The following is a 19468-nucleotide window of genomic DNA, read 5'->3' on the forward strand; positions in this document are numbered from 1 at the left end:
TTGCCAAGACTGGGATTAGAACTCCTAACTATTTTATCACACTACAGTGGTACACTGTTATGGGATGTGCTACTGACATTACTGGGCTACAACCTTCTCAGAGATGTATTTCTAGATAGGTGACATCAGCAGCCTTACCAAAGTACAGCATTTGAATTGTAGGGAGTGTGACTACCCTAAAAATCATTGCTCTCTACACAGACATACACTTGTCAAGTCTGGGATTAGAACTCCTACATAACTATTTTATTGCAGTACATAGTTATGGGAAGCACTACTGAGATTACTGGGCTACAACCTTCCCATAGATGTATTTCTAGGTGGATGATATAAGCAGCCTTACCGAAGTAGAGCATTTGAATACACAAATACACACAGTTGCCATTTCTGGGATTGGAACTCCTACCTAACTAGTTTACCATACTACAGTAGTACACAGTTACAGGACACGCCACAGAGATTACTGGGCTACAACTCTCCCAAAGGTGTATTTCACAGTGGATGACCTCAGCAGGCTTGTCATAGTAGGGCTATGGAGAGGGCAGTGTGTGTGCATGGGCCATAATCCATTCCTCTAGAGGTTGACACACCACATGCAGGCATACACAGGGTCATATTTCACAGGTACGTGTATACAGCTGCTACATTACTACTTCCTTGTACAGTCATGTTGCACAGCTAACACTTGCACCATATAGTCTGTAATGCTGACAGATACTGGTGGCTAGTATCTACAGTGAGTGACATCTGAACCTCATGTGGTTGTGACCCTTTGGCTGTGTGCTGGGAGGATACAGGCCTGGGTGGCTCCTTGTTACAGTCACCTTCTTCCACACATCTATGTACGTCTACCTTTGGCTTATAATAGTGTGTTGTCCTTAGATATATGTCTGTATTCCTATCCAGTGTGTGTGTGCAAAGCATGAGTGTTGCATACTGAGGAGTGTCTGCGCTAACATCTGTGACTGCCAGATATGTCTTGTCCACTGGTGTTTGCAGACATGGCCTTCATTTAAGTGTGTGAGCATGCCCAGTATGACCTTTCAGTATCTTGTTGACTGACATTGCCTTCATTTCTCTAAGTGTGTGAGCATGCCCAGTATACCCATCTGTATTGAGTGTGTGGAACAAGTCCAGGTAGTTTGTACTGCAGTGCAGACCTTTGTGTTGTACACTTACAGGTAGCATACTGTTTCTGCAGGGTATCCGTCGATCATCTGGCATTGACTGTTACTGCATTTCTACATAGGATGGGGGGGCACACCTGACTTTCTCTACATTTCTACACAGGATTGGGGGGCACACCAAACTGTTACTACATGTCTACGTAGGATGGGGGCACACCTGACTATATCTACATTACCACACAGGATTGGGGGCGCACCTGACTATTTCTACATTTCTACACAGGATTTGGGGGGCATACCTGACTGTTACTACATGTCTACGTAGGATGGGGGGCACACCTGACTATTTCTACATTTCTACACAGGACTAGGGGGCACACCTGACAGTTACTACATTTCTATGTAGGGTGGGGGCACACCTGACTATTTCTACATTTCTACACAGGATTGGGGGGCACACCTGACTGTTATTATATTACTATGTTGGATGGGGGGCACACCTGACACTTGTACACATGTGCTATGATTGTACTGATATGTCAGGTACTCCATCTCATTCTGTATTCTAAGCTATCATGCTGACTAGAGGCATACCAGTGTACTACATATCTTAGCCTTGATTTACCTACATATTAGTTTCTGCCTTTCTACCCTTCAGTACTAATGTCCCACTGCCTTACCTGCTGTGGTCTGTCTGTGAAGGTCTGGAGGGCTTACTCATAGGCATCATTCAGAACCCATAGCACAGCCTTTGTTTGTGTTTGTCTACACCTGTCCTGCTGGCTGTGGCTGTTGCTGGGTATGTGAACCCCCCTGACTGGCATGTGTGAGTCAATTACCTTGTGGGTGTCCCAGTACTGAGGATGGTGCTGTAGGACTGCCTATTTTGGATGCACATAATACACTCCCTACACATGGTTGAGCACAGGTAGTGTCATGTTTGGCATCCCTTTTACTGTATGTGAGAGTCAGAGAGAGGTGTTATTCCCTGGGTCCCTCCTGTGTGCTATGCATTGCCTCTTTGCCAGGGCATACTTGGCATGCCTCCTTCTGCCTACTGGGGCAGGTTCAGGTTGTTCCTCCTCTGAGTCACTCTGTGCCTGTGCAGGCCTTAGCAATGGTGGGGTGGTTGTGTGGCCCTGCCCCGTGCTGTTCCAGTTGCAGCTGTTTCTGCAGGATCATATTGTGTAGCATGGCACATACAATGACAGTTTGGGTACATGTAAAATAAGGATGTACTGCAAAGTCAAAGAATACTCAATTCCTGGTAAGGCAGACTGTGCTGGTCATTCTGAACACTGGGCTCTGTTATGGTAGGCCGGTGAAAATCTTTTTTTTTTTTTTATGATATACCTGTGCTTATAAATTATAGCCATCAGTCACAGAAGGCGATTGTTTACACCAGACATTTTCCATACAGTGAATCTTAACTTTTGGGTATATGTTTTCACATTAGATTGCTGGTTTAGGAATAAAGATTGTATTTATCTTATGATTTGCAATGAGGAATGAGGAGGGAAGACTGTTTATTTTTTTCTACACTAACTACTATACAAAACATTTTTCCAGTCAAGTAATGCTTGCTTTGGAAAATATATCTGCACAGCCATGCATACCCCATTCCCTGTGCCAGATGTATTAAATGCTTCACTTGATAAGGAGGCATTGACACATAGACAAGTGGTATGTATTAGGCAGCATTAGAAAGTCAAGACTAGTACTTAATACCCACATAAAAAACTGGAATGATGCAAACATAAAGTAATAACCACTATATACAAAAATAAAGCATATGGAACACTTCATTTTGGAGGATGGAGTCTGTTAAAATGCAGGGTAGAAGGATTCTGTGTGGTGGTAAGGATTTTTCTCTGTGGTGGATCTGTAAACGAACCTTCATTCAGTTCAATGAAATGTAACCATTTATACCAGATGTTCAACTGGTAGGACTGTGTCCTAAATATTTGTATGTTCTTGGAAACTTTGCAGGCATCCCCTTACTCCAAGTGACCTACTGGCTTTGTTCCGCTATCCTCGGGATCCATTCACTGTTGAAACAGCACGAGCTGGAGAAATCTTTGAACAAACTCTTCAACTAATCCAGGATCATGTGAAACAGGGCTTAACTGTGGATCTGAATGGAACAGGTAACACAATCACAATAAATACACATGCTCAGGTGTAGGTAGCAATGCTGAGGTTTCTAGGTCATGACACTAAAATCATTAATTTGTCTTTGAGTTTCAGTGTAAAATGATACTAAAGTTTGACAGAGCCCGATTTTAACATTTATTTTTTGTGATCTCAAATAATGTGCAATTAAAGAGGTATTTCAAAGAAAGCGAGAAGGAAAGATTACTTATTTTCCCTGACGTATTTATTGGTGTAATCTGGCTTGGTTGGTGTGCCATAGATCACACAATGAAGATGAAGAGTTATAATTAGGTAAAGATTTACTAGAAGAGATGCATTAAAGTGCAAAGCTATAATACACTGAAACAGTCAGTATTTTAAGAACATTCAGACACTGCATTCCACAGTATTTTGATATGTTTCCAGAGTATGCCTAAACACTGGCACTGTGGTAAACTGGCAGTGGTTGCTTCATTATTATTTAAATTTCTTCAACAGTGTAGATGCCCTAGATATGCATGTCTGTTTTAAAGTCAGTCTGGAGCATTGATATGTTAAGTGACCTGATGAATGTTACATAATTGTCAAACAGGAACTGAGTTAGCAAACTATGGATTAAAAGATGAAATTTGTTAACAGCTCAAAGGTTTATCAGTCTGAGCTAAACTTACACTTACAGTACCTAACCTCAACTAATTGACATCACTTATTTTTAGCTAGTCCACTTACATGGTTATCACACAAACTTACATAAAAATACCATTGGATACTCACTTTATTGAGTGAGTTAATGACTGGAAAATTGGTCGAATACATGTTTGTCAAACATGCTTTATACTAGATGCTGGAGTTTTTGAATATGGTTAGATGGACTGTGGGTTTAGGTAAAGTAAGCATGAAAGGTTAGGGTACTAGAGATGCAAGTGAATGGGTATGCTGGGCTAGATGAGTGGACAGAATTAGAACTGTGCGTGTATGATGATAAAGATGGAAGGAGTACTGCCAGCAGCTTCTGAAAGAAGAAAACTTCACAGAAGCTCCACTACCTCAGACACAGTCTACAGGGAGAGAAGAAGGGGAGCCCACCCTAGAAGAAGTAAAAAAGAGAACTAAGGAAAATGAAATCAAGGAAGCAGCAGGCTCAGATGAGGTCACAGCATATCTAATTAAGATGTTTGATGAGTTAGGGGAGGAAAAGGCTCCAGATAGTACTCATATCAGTGTGGCAAGAAATGTGTATCACAAATGACTGGAGAACACCTGTGGGCAATGCAGAGGTATCCGCCTTCTGTCACAGTGAATAAAAGTGCTGGAGAGAGAGTGAGTATAAATACACAGAGTAGTAAAAAGTAAGATTTAAGATGAGTAGTTCAAATTCACAGCAGGGTACAGCATGAGTGACATGATATTTGCATTGAGATAGGAAACTGAACAGAAGCTAGAGATGATGAAAGAGTCCAACTGGACATTCCTACACTTGAGAAACCATGGAATAAGATCCCAGGAAAGCTAATTTGGGCAGTTTTGTGATAGTTTGAAGTCCCTGAAACATTGCTAGAATTAGTGAGTGCTATGCATGAGGCCCCAATGACACAAGTACGAATAGTGTTCATACTCACAGAGAAGCCTTGAGTGGGAGTGGGTATCATCAGGGTTCAGCACTGAGCTTACTGCTTTTCATACTGGTCATCATCATCATCAACCCCTTTTTTCCCATTTTCTACATGGAATCAGGGTGTCATGTTAACTGCCCCAATCTCTCTCGATTCGATGCTACACTCCTGCCTGACTGTCACAGATCTTGTTTCACACAGTTTGTCCATCTCTTTGCTGGACATCCCCATTTCCTCTTATTTTCTTCCTGCCTGTACTAAATCTTCTTAACCAGATTGCCTTCTGCTTTTCTGCACACGTGCCCTAACTGCAGTAATCTGTTCTCTTTGATCTCTTTGATCTTTTCTGCAATTGTAGCTACTTTGGCTTCTGCTCTTATGTCCTTATTTCTTCATCTGCCCCACAGTGCACATCCTACCACCCATCTCAGGCACTTAATTTCCATCGCCTCTGGTTTCCTCATCTGCTCTGCCTTTACTGCCCAAGTTTCTGAACCATACAGTACTACTGGTCACACTCTTTCATACACCTTACTTTTCAGTTTCTTTGGAATTCTTCTGTCAAATACTACATCTGACACTCTATAAGCCAGGTGGCTGCAGCCCAAATGATTCTATCTTTGACCTCTTCATTCTGACTTTTGTTCTCCTCAACTACCCCTCCAAGATATGTGAAGCTATTAACCTGGTTCTACTATCTTCCCTTCTAGCTCAATTCTTAGCTTCTTCTGATTTCTCCAATTTGCTGCCATTACCACTATCTTATCAGTACTTAGTTTCATCCCATGTGCTTCAGTTTTGCATTCCATTCCCCTATCCTTTGTTGAAGTCCTTGCTCAGAGTCTGTCTGTAGTCCTGGTATGAACAGCAGTGGGCTCAGAGTTGAACCCTGATGTACACCCACTCCCACTGTGAGCCTCTCTGTGAGGCTATACACTGTTTGTAATTGAGTCATTGGATCCTTGTACATAGGCTGCAATCATTCTACCAATGTTTCTGGGGCTTCAAACCACCACAGTACTGCCCATGTACTGCCCAATGTTTCTGGGGCTTTGAACCATCACACTACTACCCACATACTGCCCAAATCAGATTTCTTGGGACCTTGACATATGCTTTCTCCAAGTCTAGGAATGCACAGTTGGATTCTTTCCTCATCTCTAGCTTCTTCTCAACTATCTGTCTCACTGCAAACATTGGATCAGTTGTACTGCATCCTGATCTGAATTCAAGCTGCTCATCTCCCATCTTACTTTCGACTACTCTGCATATCCATTTATCAGTCACCCTTTCCAGAACTATTATGCAATGTGACAGGAGTTTGATACCTCAGTACTGCCCACAGTTGTGAATGTCCCCTTTGTTCTTGTACACTGGCATGAGTGTGTTATTCTCCAGTCACCTAGAATATGTCTTTCTCTCCACACTGCAATACGTATCCTGAGGAGTCATTTCTCCCCTATCTCATCCAGCATCTTTGCCATATCTGCTGTGACCTCATCTGAACCTGCTGCTATCCCTGACTTCATTTTCCTTAGTGTTATCCTTACTTCTTCTAAGGTGGGCTGCTCTTCTTCTCTCACTGTAGGATGTGTCTGGATCAGTACAGCTTCTGTGGGGTTTTCTTCATTCAGACGCTGCTGGAAAACTCCTTCCATCTGCCTTAGATTTCATGTGGATTGGTAATTAGGTTGTTACTGGCATCCCTTATGAAGGGTGTCTGACTATCTTCTTTATCTTTAAGTCTTTGTCTTGCAACCTGATATAGTTTCTTTGTGCCACCTACTGAGTCACTTTCTAGAAGCTAGGAGAGAGCCTCCAATGTCCTATTCTTAGCTATCGTAACTCCTTTCTTAGCTTCTTTGTTATCCAACCAGAAATCCTTCCTAGTCTAGTTGGTCTTTTCTATCTCCCACTTTTTCCTGCACTCCTTATTTCTTTTGATGACTTCCTGCACTTCTGCATTCCACCATCAGCTTTCCTTATGTACCTTATTTCCATACCTGGCTCGGCCACATATCTGTTTTGTAGCCCTCACGCATGTTGTTTTCAGGTGCTTTTCTTCTTCCACTCCACCTATTTCCTCCTCTTCTTGGGGTACTAGTGCCCTGAGTATTTCCTTCAACTGTTGTGCTTTCTCTCCAGTCAACATCTAGGTCTTCAGCCTGATCACGGTCTACCTTACAGCCTTCTCTAACCATTGCTCAAAACTTATTGTGGCAACCAGTCTGGCCACTGCTCACAACTTATTATGGCAACCAGTGGTTTGTACTGTGGGCCCACTGTTTCACTTGGAATGACTTTGCAATCATTGATTCTACCCCAGTGCCCTTTCCTTACTAGGAGGAAGTCTACCTGTTAGCCACTGTTGTATGTGATCTTATGACTGTTTCTCTTTCTGAACCTTATGTTGGCTACTATCAAGCCATTTGCTAGACAGAAGACTAGAATGGACACGCCTTCTTTATTCCTGTTGCCCCACACATGGGGACTCAGGCAGTCTTCTGTGTATCCTAATATCTGCATTTTAGTCACCCATTACCAAAACCAATTCATATCTAATAGATCCTGTGACTACTGTATGAATGCACCCGTTTCCTCACTTTCACAACTCTGCTGTGGGGCATAGGCTAAGATTATGAATATTGCCAGGTTCCTTCCTATCAGCTGACTGAAGACGTAGGTTAGCGAATGCGACTTGGGCAAGCTGTAAACGCCGAAATGGCAAAATATCGAATCGGCATGTAAGCGAATTCATTCCCTGGGAAAGAATTTGCTTGGCTGCTTCAGTAGTTTGCCGTTTTTGGCACTGTAGTGTGGTCTCGGAGTTGGTATATTTAAGTAGGGGGGGTGGGGGCGAACCCCCCCTTAATATCATGTATTAAAGTGTTTTCTTTTTTCTTTTTTTTTTTGTTGGAACAGCGATTTTTTTTCCCTTGGGAAAAAAATCGCTGTTCTGACATTTCGGTTTTGTAAGCTTTCGCTTACATGGGGTCGATTAATCACTGTTCGTTAACCTAAGCGTTCAGTGATGTAATATAGACCCAATATTGCCGTATCATTACACAGAGTCTCTCACTAATTATGATGATGACATCCATTACTGCCTTCCGAAGCCTCTCTCTCAACACATTCTGACACCTGTCCTCCTCCTCCTGAATAGTAGACTATGGATTTTAAGCCAGGTACACTGCCCTTCCATCTTGTCTCTTTGATTCATAGGATGTCCAGCCTCCTTCGTATCATCATGTCATCCGCTTGCATCCTGTCAGCTTAGCTAATCTTTGGCAGGTTGATTGGTTTATATCCAGCTTTTGCTCAACAGAGCTATCCAGGTTGGGCAACTGGATGGGCACACACTGGCCTATAGGGGCACATACATCTACAAAAACTAATGGTCTGTGACTGACAAAGTTTGAGGAAGACTGCAAATGGGGAGCAGTCATAATATACCCAAATTATATTAATATCCTACAAGAGGGTCTTACACAAACAAATGACTGGTACCAAAGTCATGGCCTTAAACTCAATGCAGATAATTTATTATCATCCCTTTCAGTAAGAGCAATGTTATGGCTAACCACTCCATCAAAACAAACTTCCTAAGTACGGACTCAGTGGTGAGAGATCTGGGCACAAAGATTGACAGCAACCTTACCTTTGATGACCATGTCTCCACAATGGCAAGAATGACATTCTATATTGTTCATCTCATAAGTAAGGGCATTGCCTCCAGGAAAAAAAAAGGTTATAACTTCCCTGTATGCTTTCCTCATCAGGTCAATAATTGAGTGCAACACCCCTTTTGGTATATACCTTTCCAGCCACCTGCAGCAATTGGAGAGATCACAAATGTTCCTCACAAGCAGAATTCAAGGTCTTTAGTATCTGTCCTATGTGGATCAGCTGAAATCACTGCCCCGTTTCATACCGACTAGTGAGAGGTAATCTCTGCCTTGCATATAAGGCAATCTCTGATGCCACTTTATTGGAAATGCTGCATATTTGTAAGTCTAATGACTTGTGGGTTACTTGCTCCAAAGATATTTTACCTGGTATGTGACATTAATAGAACCTGATGGAGTGACAGAGTTTTCTCTCAGAGTTTACTGCACTGATGGAACAGGCTCCCAACTCATGTCAAGCAGATCACCTCTTTGGCCCTCTTTAAGTGCAATCTGGACGATTGGGTTGGTAGCCATAAATTCACCCCAGGGGATCCACCTTTGTCTCTCTTGGCCAAGAGCAATAGGTGCTGATTGTGGAAAAAAGGGCAGAATGTGCCTACTTCCTATGATCCTATGATCCTATGTCTTAGAAAATGCACAACCTGCACAGTTCAGTAGAGTGTTAGGGAACTTTTATTTAGACAGCTTTGACATAACAGCAAAATATTCCTTTTTGAGTGTTTTTCCTACTGGGACATTTACAGAAGTATCAACATTATGTATGTTTGTATAATATAATATATATATATATATATATATATATATATATATATATATATATATATATATATATATATATATATAGGTTCATAGGTTCATAGGTAGGTACTAGGCTATCTGCCCAAAGGCATTTATAAGCCTAGCCAGAATGTGTTGGCTTTCGACGCCCCCTTAGATTAGTTCCCTGTGCCTCTGTCCAGCAGAGCCACTGAAGTGATCCCCGGGGTAAACTTTCTGTTTCCCATCCACTCGTCAAGGTTTCTCTTGAAGTGTTAGTGAAGAGCTCTACTTAATGTAGATTAGAATCTTGTTCCAAAGCATGGGAAGTCTCTGCGACAGGCATCTATCCCTCCAGCACATCCTATTTATTGTTGTGGTGAGGTTTAGATCCCTAGAGTGTGTGGCTCAAGGGGATAAGCTTTTCTTTAGGTGGAGCATGTCGATCAGTTCTGGGTTGGACTTGGCCTTGTATGTCAGGCAGAGATCACCTCTGAGTAGGGGGTATGCAACTGAGTACAACTAGAGTTTCTTCAGTCAAGCTGCATAGGGCATCTGTTTGAGGCCAGTGATCCCCTTGGTGAGGTACATCTGTGGTCTTTCCAGCTGTTGCAGGTGTCTTGTAAGATACATCCCAAATGAGGCATTGTACTCTATGATGGGTCTGATGAGTGATGAGTAGAGGGGCACAATGACCTCTTTTGATCTGGATGCAAACCATTTTGTGATAAGGTGTGCCACATAGAAAGATTTTCTAACCACTTTGGCAAAGTGATTATCAAAGGAGAGTTTACTATCTTTTTGGGTCCCCAGATCCCTTATTACGTCTTCCGTATTTAGGGGACTACCACCTATGTGGTAGTTTGTGGGTACTTTGTTTTTTCCAAAGGGGATGACTATGCACTTTTTGGCATTTAGCTTGAGGCCATGATTTTGACACCAGGTGTCCATCTCTGTGAGACCCTTTTGTAGGATGTCTGTGTCAGCTGGAGAGTCAATTATAGTCCCTAGTTTGCAGTCGTCTGTGAACTTGGTCAGCCATAGTCCTCCTGTGCTTGCCTGTACTTCTGAGAAGTATATGCCAAACAGGAGGGGTCCTGGAACTGAGCCCTGGGGAATGCCACTTGTAACTGGTTTAGAGTCAGACCTAGCTCCCGCAATTCTTACCATGTGGGTTCTTTCCGGGAGCCAGTTGGCAACCCATCTTGTGACATAGGGGTTTATGTTAAGGCTGGTGAGCTTGTCTATAATACCAGAATGGGGAATGGTGTCAAAGGCCTTTGTGAGGTCTAGGTAGGCTGTGTGTACCACCTTTCCCTCACCTATAGCCTTGGTAACTGTCTCAAAGAAGTACACCAAGTTTAGGAGGCATGATCTGCCCTTAATAAACCTGAACTGGGTAGGGTCCAGTGTTTGGAGGTTCCCAATGTCTCTGCTAATGAGTTCCATGATGATGCACTCCATAGCCTTGCAGATCAAGCTAGTCAGGCTTATAGGGCGATAGTTCCCGGGGTCTGTTGTGGCTCCACTTTGGGGAGCAGAATAACTGTTGCTGTGCACCACTCTATGGGTACGTAACCTGTGGAGAGGCTGAGTTTGAGCAGTGTGTTTAGGTGAGGGGTTAGTTAGTCTTTGAGCTCATGTAGGACACAGCCTGGGACTTCATCCAGTCCCATTGATGCTGTGTTATGGGCTTTGGAGAGGTCTGTTTTAACCTGACTGTCTGTGATTTCAGGAGCTCTACCTTCTGGTATGGTTATGGGCCCTTTTGTGGGTGAGAGGGGGGTGAAGTTTGTGCAGAACCTGTCTGCCAGGATGTTGGCAATATCAGTCAGTTCAGTGTATTTTGTACCTTTCTGCACTAACTCTGAGCAGATATGAGCATTGCCACTTAGATTCTTGACATAGCTAAAGAATGCCTTGGGGTTATCTTTGGAGTTCTTGGAAATTTTTCTTTCGAAACTCGCCTTAGATGATTTTATGAGGGATCATAATTTCTTGCTGATACTGATCAGGGATGTCTTCCCTTCTTGAGATTTTACTCTTTTCTGTACTAGTTTCCTCCTTCTATTGTATAGCTTGTTTATGGCAGGAGTCCACCAGACTGGTTTCCTTTTCTTGGAGGAGTGAGTCTTGGTTTTGCTTGGGATAGCACGATCCATGCATTCTTGTAGTTGCCCGTAGAATGCATTAGTAGAGGATTTTGCAGCTTGGACATTGTTATCCTTTAGCATGGAGGCTTTGAAACTTTCCATCTTGGTCTTAAGTAACATGAAGTTTGCTTTTGAAAAGTTTTTCATGGTGGTTTCCTTGTCCGGGGGTGGGGGCAGAATGTGGATATCCAAAGTGATTTTTTTATGGTCAGATCTAACCAGTGAGGGGTTGACCTCCGGTGTGGAGCACTGTTTGCCCATGTTGGTGATGACCAGGTCTAGTATGTTGTCACCTCTGGTGGGAGTGTTGACCAGTTGATCCAATGTGTTTGAGTTTATAAATTCTTGGAAATGTTGGGCAAGGGAGTTAGTACTTGAGTAGTTGTCCCAATTCATTTTTGGGTAATTGAAATCACCCAATATTAGGGTGTTTGGTAAGACCTTTATATTTCCCATTGTTTCCAGAAATGCAGAATGGCGGTCCTGGGACATGATGGGTGATCTGTAGCAAGCTACAATTTGAATTGCAGTTTTGCCCGTTGTTAGTTGCACTTGGATGATCTCTGAAGCATTGTGCTGTGCCACTAGCCTGGAGGTGTTGGTATCCTTAATGAATATGGATACACCCCCCGCCTTTTGTATTTCAGTCCGGGTTCTGTGGCCAGAATGTATGGTATGAGTTGTAGCCTGTTAGTGCTCGGGTGCTCTCTGGTGCCTTAAACCAGGTTTCTTTTACTGCACATATATCAATGTTTTCCATACTGAGGAGTGCCTCGAGACCATGCATTTTGAGGTTTAGACTTCTGGCATTGAGTAGCATCACCCTCAGTGTTTTGTTACTTGTGCTTTTTATGGTGGTGGGTTTGTCTTTTGAGCCTTGCTTAAAAAAGGCACTATGTGGATGGCAAGAGCTTTGGCCAGTATTCGAAAGCCTAAGGGTGACAGGTGCAATCCATCTCTAGCGAAGCAGTGTGGCTTGTCGAGTATGTTATCCCAGGCGGACAGACACTGGATCCCCTTTGAATGACACCAGAAACTTAGCCAGTTGTTGAAATTGATATTTTTTTCTTTATCCTGTGGTATAATTCTTGGTGAGGGCAGGATGCTACTCAGGGTCAGGGTCATACCAGCCTGGGCTACAAGATCAGAGAGCTCTTCCATGTTTCTTTTCATGTAGTCCAGGGAAGTACGGCTCAGGTCATTCACACCAACATGGACAATGACAGAGTCGTATTTGTACTTGTTCTGGAGTGACCTGAGTGTTTGTGTTATGTGGCGGATCCTGGCACCCGACAGGCAGCTAATAGTAACCTTCTCCATATTCAGCCTAGTGAGTGGGATGTCAGTGTGCCTGACTATAGAGTTACATATTACTAGTATGTTGGGTATGTTATTTTGCCTTAAGGGCTGTGATTGCATGACTCACTGGTTTTGTGAAGTATGTGTTCCATGATATGTGTTGGGGGCTGGAGGTTGCTTGGATGTTTGCTTTAGAGGTCTCTGTTGCTTTTGCAGATTTTTATTTAGAGCCTCCGAGTATGTTTTCGTGTATTTATGTGTGTTTTTTGCAAGTGCTGGTTTAATGGGTCTATGTGAGACTGGTGGTGTGATGCAAGTATATCCCTTCTCCTCTTGACTGCCTGATCCAGCCTTGGGTTGAGAGATCTTAGCCTCCAGTTTGGCTGTTTAATTGCATCTTTCACATGTATTAGTGTTTGGTGGTAGGAGGAGAGGGTTGTCTGTGTACATGAGGCAGTTGTAACATTGCCTCAAAATGCCCAGATTCACCAGTTGGCCTGAAGAGTACACCTGAAACTGCCCTTTGAACATGCTTGGATAGGTAGAGTGAACTGTTTTACTGAATGGCTGGTTATACACGGATTCACTTTACATGCATGGAATGCTAAAATGTCGAATTTTAGAATTTCGAGCCTGTAAAGTCAAATGGATGGAAACCGCAAACCTGGACACGAATGGATTATGTTTAAGCCATGGTATGGATAGTGCATTAGGTAAGTGTACTGTTTTTGAGGTTTTGGGGAGGGTTTGTGTGTGTTTGAGTGTGTTGGGGTGTTTGAGATGTGGGTTAGGGTAGGTGTTGTGCAGTGTGACTGTGTTAGTGTTGGGAGTGCTGGTGTTTGTGTGTATGTGATGTGTGTTTGTGCGGGGGGGGGGGCTGTGGAATGTGCGATGTTTGGTTGTGTGTATTTATAGGTTCATAGGTTCATAGGTTCATACTAGGCTATCTGCCCAAGGGCATTTATAAGCCTAGCCCATAGTTATGTGGCTTTCACCACCCCTTTAGTTTGAATAAAAACTATGCCTATCATTTTGCTGTGCCTCTGTCAAGCAGTGACACTGAAGTAATCCCTGGGGTATATCTGTGATCTCCCATCCATTGGTCAAGATTCCTCTTGAACAAGGCCAGCGAGGTGCTCTGCCTCACATGTACCAGGATTTTGTTCCACAGCATAGGGAGTCTCTGGGTGATGAATTTGGGAGTGTTGTGCAAACTCGGAGTTAGTAAATATAAGTAAGGGGGCCCCCACATGGGGGGTGCAGGGGGCCCCCACATGGGGGGTGCAGGGGGCCTACCCCCCTGCATATAGTAAGGGTAGGTGTGTGCATGTCTTTGGTTGTGTATGTGTGTGCTATATTTATTGTAGGGAAGTGTTGGGTATGTACGTTGTTTTATGTATGTGTTTTGTTGTGTGTGATGTATGTTTGATGGGAGTTTGTAGATTTGCAGTTTTGTGTTTTGTGTTTGTGTATGTTCAGCATTTAGGGGCTTCGACTTTATAGTTTTGTGATTCTGAATTTCGATAACTCATTATTTCAATGCTATAAAGTGAATCCGTATATATATATATATATATATATATATATATATATATATATATATACACACACACACACACACACACATATACAATATATGTATGTATGTATGTGTGTGTGTGTGTGTGTGTGTGTGTGTGTGTGTGTGTAGATATATATATATATATATATATATATATATATATATATATATATATATATATATATATTAACATTATAATTATACCATGATCCCCCCAAAACGTGCACGCTGATTGGCCAGCGTGCCCGTTGTAAATCGAGTTATACTAATGGAAAAAGGTCCGGTCGCCCGGACTTTTTTCCATTAGTATAACTCGGGTTTTAAAACACTGTCTCGCTATGTTACATGGGTTTAACATAGCGAGACAGCTTTAAAATAAGCAACGGAGATCTCCGTTGCTTATTTTAAAGCTGTCTCGCTATGTTAAACCCATTTAACATAGCAAAACAGTGTTTTAAAAAAAAGCAATGGAGAAAGCAAGATCTCCGTTGCTTTTTTTTAGTGTCTCGCTATGTTAAATGAGTTTAACATAGCGAGACAGTTTTAAAATAAGCAACGGAGATGTCCGTTGCTTATTTTAAAACTGTCTCGCTATGTTAAACTCATTTAACATAGCGAACACTAAAAAGCAACGGAGATCTTGCTTTCTCCGTTGCTTTTGCTCACAGCTCTGATGTACTGCGCAGGCGCCGCAGTACATCAGAACTGCGCGATGCCAGACATCTGCGGAAGGGCAGTAAACAGGCATTATACTATGCCATTATTTAAGAAAAGTAACAGTTTCTTTTCTTAAATAATGTCATGTAATAGCAATAACCACTTCTGGGTGTGGGTAATGCTAAATTACCCACGGTTGGCTTTGTTTGGTCCCTCGGGCTTCGCCCTCGGGACCAAACCACGCCAACCGTGGGTAAATTTAGCATTACCCACACCCAGGTGTGGGTTATTGCTATAATAATGACAAATACCTCTCAGTATGTATGCACAACTAGCAGTACAAATATCAGTAGTCATATTCTTCAACATCAACTAAGGTTTCACCTGCAACCATGCAACAGTTTGTAATTTAGCTGATTTTGGAAATATTAACATACGTAAGACAATACTGCTTATCTTCGTTATTACTAACAAAGAACTAGAATATCTTCAGAGTACAGTGCATTATACATGGCCAGTGACAACTTATTTTTCTGACTCATGACAACTTATTTTTCTGACTCACATCATAACATTTTACATCATGTCTCTCAATAATATGTAACTCTCTAAGTTATGAAAGTATAACTATAAATATGAACATATGAAAAACAAACATTTAACAATATCTCCACTGCAGGAAAGCCTAGGTCACAGTCTTATTACTGTTTTTGTTACATATACATTGCCCTGTTGTATGCTATAGACTATAAACTGATAAATTACTTCGTTAAGGAGCCAGCCTTAGAGAATGTCAGAACACCATAAAGAGCTATGGCTGCTAAATGGAAGTACATAAAAACACACTCTAGACAAAACACAAAACAAGAATTAACTGTTGAAGTAATAAATAGAATCATTTACTTTTGAAAATATAGCAATGTAATCATTAAACAATGATAATTTAATTTCCAATTCCCTGTCAAATTAAACACCTTTAATATTACAATTTATATTGATCACTGTTTATTTTTGAAATGTAAAGACTTACAGCATTGGGTCCTGCACTTTTATTAGAGAGCCCATCTACTCCTCTGCCCCCCTCCAATTTGTAAAACTGTCCACAATTACTCTTACAATCAAAGGTAACTCTCTAATACCCTTCTATTATGTACCAGGAATGATTTTACTTATAAAGCCTCCTCTAATACTCTATTATTCTTATCTATCATAACTTTAGCAGCAGCCTATAGCCTTTAGTCTATAATGCCAGTAGCTTCCATTTTCTCAAATCCTTTTTATTTATTTAATATTGTTTGACCGAGAAAGTCTGACTAGTACAGACCCTATGCAGCACTCTAAGCACTTTTCTTTCAAAGTATGTATGCTTTCAGTATTATGACTGTACCCAGTTCCCCCTGAACCATTCAATAAAGACCATAACTGACAAGTGTCTTTTCTTACTAGACATGCTCTATAAAACTCATACACTAAACCATCCCTCCATGAAGCATTAACCATCTTACCCTGATTCAGCATCTTCCTCACTTTTCCACGGTGACGTTTATCTAGTATCATGTTTAGCTACTGATTAATCATCATAATTTCCTAGCTAATACATTCTTCTATAATTTTTCACTATAGAGCTCCCTTTAGTGATATTTTACCATTTTCATAACCTTCATCTGCTTTCTCCTTCTGGATGCCCCCCCCCCCCCAATGGTGCTGTAACTTCTCCAACAAATTTTTTGCCTTCTTTCAATGTTCAATATTCACTCTAGAAGAAATTTAAACTCAGAGCTCCTAGTAGCCACTTATGAGTTTACCAGCATTTAGAGCAGAAATATAAACAAAATTTCTATACCATTTGTCTATCAGGAAGTTAAAAAGTTTGCCACTGCCAACTTCCCTTATATATTTAGAGGACAGAGTTTCATAATGTCCCTCCTCCATGATGAAAATACCTGCTCTTAACTGATGTTTTAACATCTCGCAATCTCACATATAAATTGCTATTTTTGATATTAATACTTGCCCAAAAAATGTAACACCAAGATAAACTGTAAATGTCTCATCTCTTAATGATTTATACACAGGAATAAAGTCACATTTTAAAGCGTATAACCAGCTGAGTACAGGGAAAGACTTGCCAATCTCTCTTTATAGCTGAAATGTTTCAATTTCCTCACTTGCCTATTGAGCATCTTCTGTATTTTCTCCAGTATATTTATTTAGCAAGTGTTATAACAACTGAAAGACTCCCAATATTGCATAACAGACTGTACAGTAGTAGTAAAGAGAGGAATTAAAACTTCGTTCTCTCTACTAGAGACTGCCCTCAAGATGTCATTTAAAAGGCCACGAACTGTCTTGATATGATCATCAAAGTGCAACGCATCATCCACCATGTATCCTAAATCTCTCTCCGAACATAATGAGATCAAAATGTCATTATCCAGAGCACAAGGATAACGGTTATTTCCAGAACAAAAATTTACCTTAATTCTGTGTCAGTTAAGGGATCTTATTGTCATCTTCCCCTTCGATTTCGACATAGATGGTCCAGCTCTAAATCTAGTCTCTAAATTATTAGAAACTCTAACCAGTAATAAGAGTGTGCTATCCCTTGCCTATAGGATGATTAGCACAATTCTACATCAAGATAATTTAGTATTTGCATGGTCTGAATTTTTTGAAGGAGCAGAAATTATCAGCCATTAAATCTACCCTTCTCCCCATTTAAAAAACTTACTTACACACAATTTATGATTTCCAATAACCTATACTTCACTCCTGTTCACCTAAATAAATTTAATCCGAATGTCTCAACTATTTGCCCTTGCTGCTCTTACCCCAAAGCAGACATCCTACACATAATTTGGTTTTGTAGATACTCACATAACATTTGGTGCTCTCTTAAGGCGAGGCTTCAAAAAATGGGGTACCACAAATCAACCCTCTCCTGGGAAATGGCAAATCTACATATCACAAGCATGATTATCCCAAGGTTAAAATATCACATTTTAATTACTCTTTTTCTTGTCAAACTCTATATTACCAAAAATTGGATGGATCGTACTAAGTTGTCATGGATGGGCTTCAGAAGCATGGTGATTAAACATATTACCTCGTAAAAACTGTTATTAATTAGTCACAAGAAATGTATCTACTTTTAGAAGTTTTGGGATACCATATTTGAAATTTTATCCGATAACTTGCATACTACTTAACTTGGAAGTTGCAGTCTTAATGGCTACTACCCTATTGTTGTTTCTTTCTTTTCACTTTCTTTCTTCTGTTTTCTCCCTTTCACTGTCCAATTGGTGTGTGGCTCATTTAGCAAACAATCTACCCAAATATGATTGTCACTTTAGATTGTACATAAATAATTATACCATGTGTTCAGGTGGAATCTCGATTTGCTCATTCTTCTGTTTTCTACTTATGTCCATCCTGATGTTTATCTACATGCAGCACTGGTGTATATAGTTTGTATATAGTTTGTATTCACCTACTACCTTGATACTCTTATTCTGTAAGTGTTTTGTGATGGTGTTAAATTGAAAATCAATAAAAATTCTATTTGAAAAAATACATCATGTGGCATTTCTTGGCATTAAATTGTATCCCATTTGGTGACCCACCTAAATAAAATGTCCAGATAATTTTGCAATTTATTATGATTGTACATATTTGTAACTATGCCCCCTCACCTTAATATCATCAACAAATTTACTTAGCCAGGTACTATCACATACTGGGAACTCAGACACCAATAAACCAAAAACATGGAGCAAAGAAAAGATCCCTGGGGAAGCCCCAAATCAGTGTTTCTTATTTTAGAACACAAATGCCCTAGTCTCACTTTAAATTTCCTTCATGATAGCCAATTGGGTATCCAGCATACAATGTAGATATTGATATTATGTTTTAACATACCATGAAGTATTTTGTCATGGGAGACTGACTCAAAGGCCCTTTCTAGATCCAGATAAACAACATCACTAACAAGTCCCAAGACCACTGAATGACAGGTGTTGTATAACTGGCTAAGAAATAAAACAGTCCTTTGTCCAATACCCTCCTTGAGCAGACTGATAGGTCTATTGTTGGCCAGGGATTACTGTTCATATCCTTTGGGTACTGGGACAACAACTGCTCACTTCCATTTGTTTACAGTATATCCCTCTTCCAGTGATTGCTGAAAGACTACTTGAAGGCATGATACCAGACTACTTGCTATGCCAGTAAGAGAAAATGTCCATTTAAATCATCAGGGCCTGAGGCTACACTTTTTAATGGCCCCAAACACCTTTGAAACTAACTCATAAGAGAGATTCGGACAAACACCAGATCTACTGTCTGTTATACAGTTATAATCCTTACATGCATTTAAAGTGAGACTTTTTCAGCAAATAAATGTACTAGTTCAACAGGATATGTAATATTTGAGTCCCCATACTTAACACTAAAGTGTGCAGTATTTTCTTTCCTAAAGTAT

At 40.9% G+C, this 19468-nt stretch overlaps 1 protein-coding gene across 1 annotated transcript in view; it reads left to right on the forward strand.

Moving 5' to 3' along the window:
* The window catches only part of LOC122792862 (peroxidasin homolog), a 1098019-nt gene that overhangs the window by 394581 nt on the left and 683970 nt on the right, over window positions 1–19468 (forward strand). Inside the window, exon 8 of the mRNA XM_044060421.1 lies at window positions 3117–3274. Within this exon, the coding sequence (XP_043916356.1) occupies window positions 3117–3274 (158 nt within the window). The remainder of the gene's footprint in view (window positions 1–3116; window positions 3275–19468) is intronic.

This window comes from Protopterus annectens, chromosome 2.part0 (genome assembly GCF_019279795.1).
Source record: "Protopterus annectens isolate FY-2018-M chromosome 2.part0, PAN1.0, whole genome shotgun sequence".
Lineage (NCBI taxonomy): Eukaryota > Metazoa > Chordata > Ceratodontiformes > Protopteridae > Protopterus > Protopterus annectens.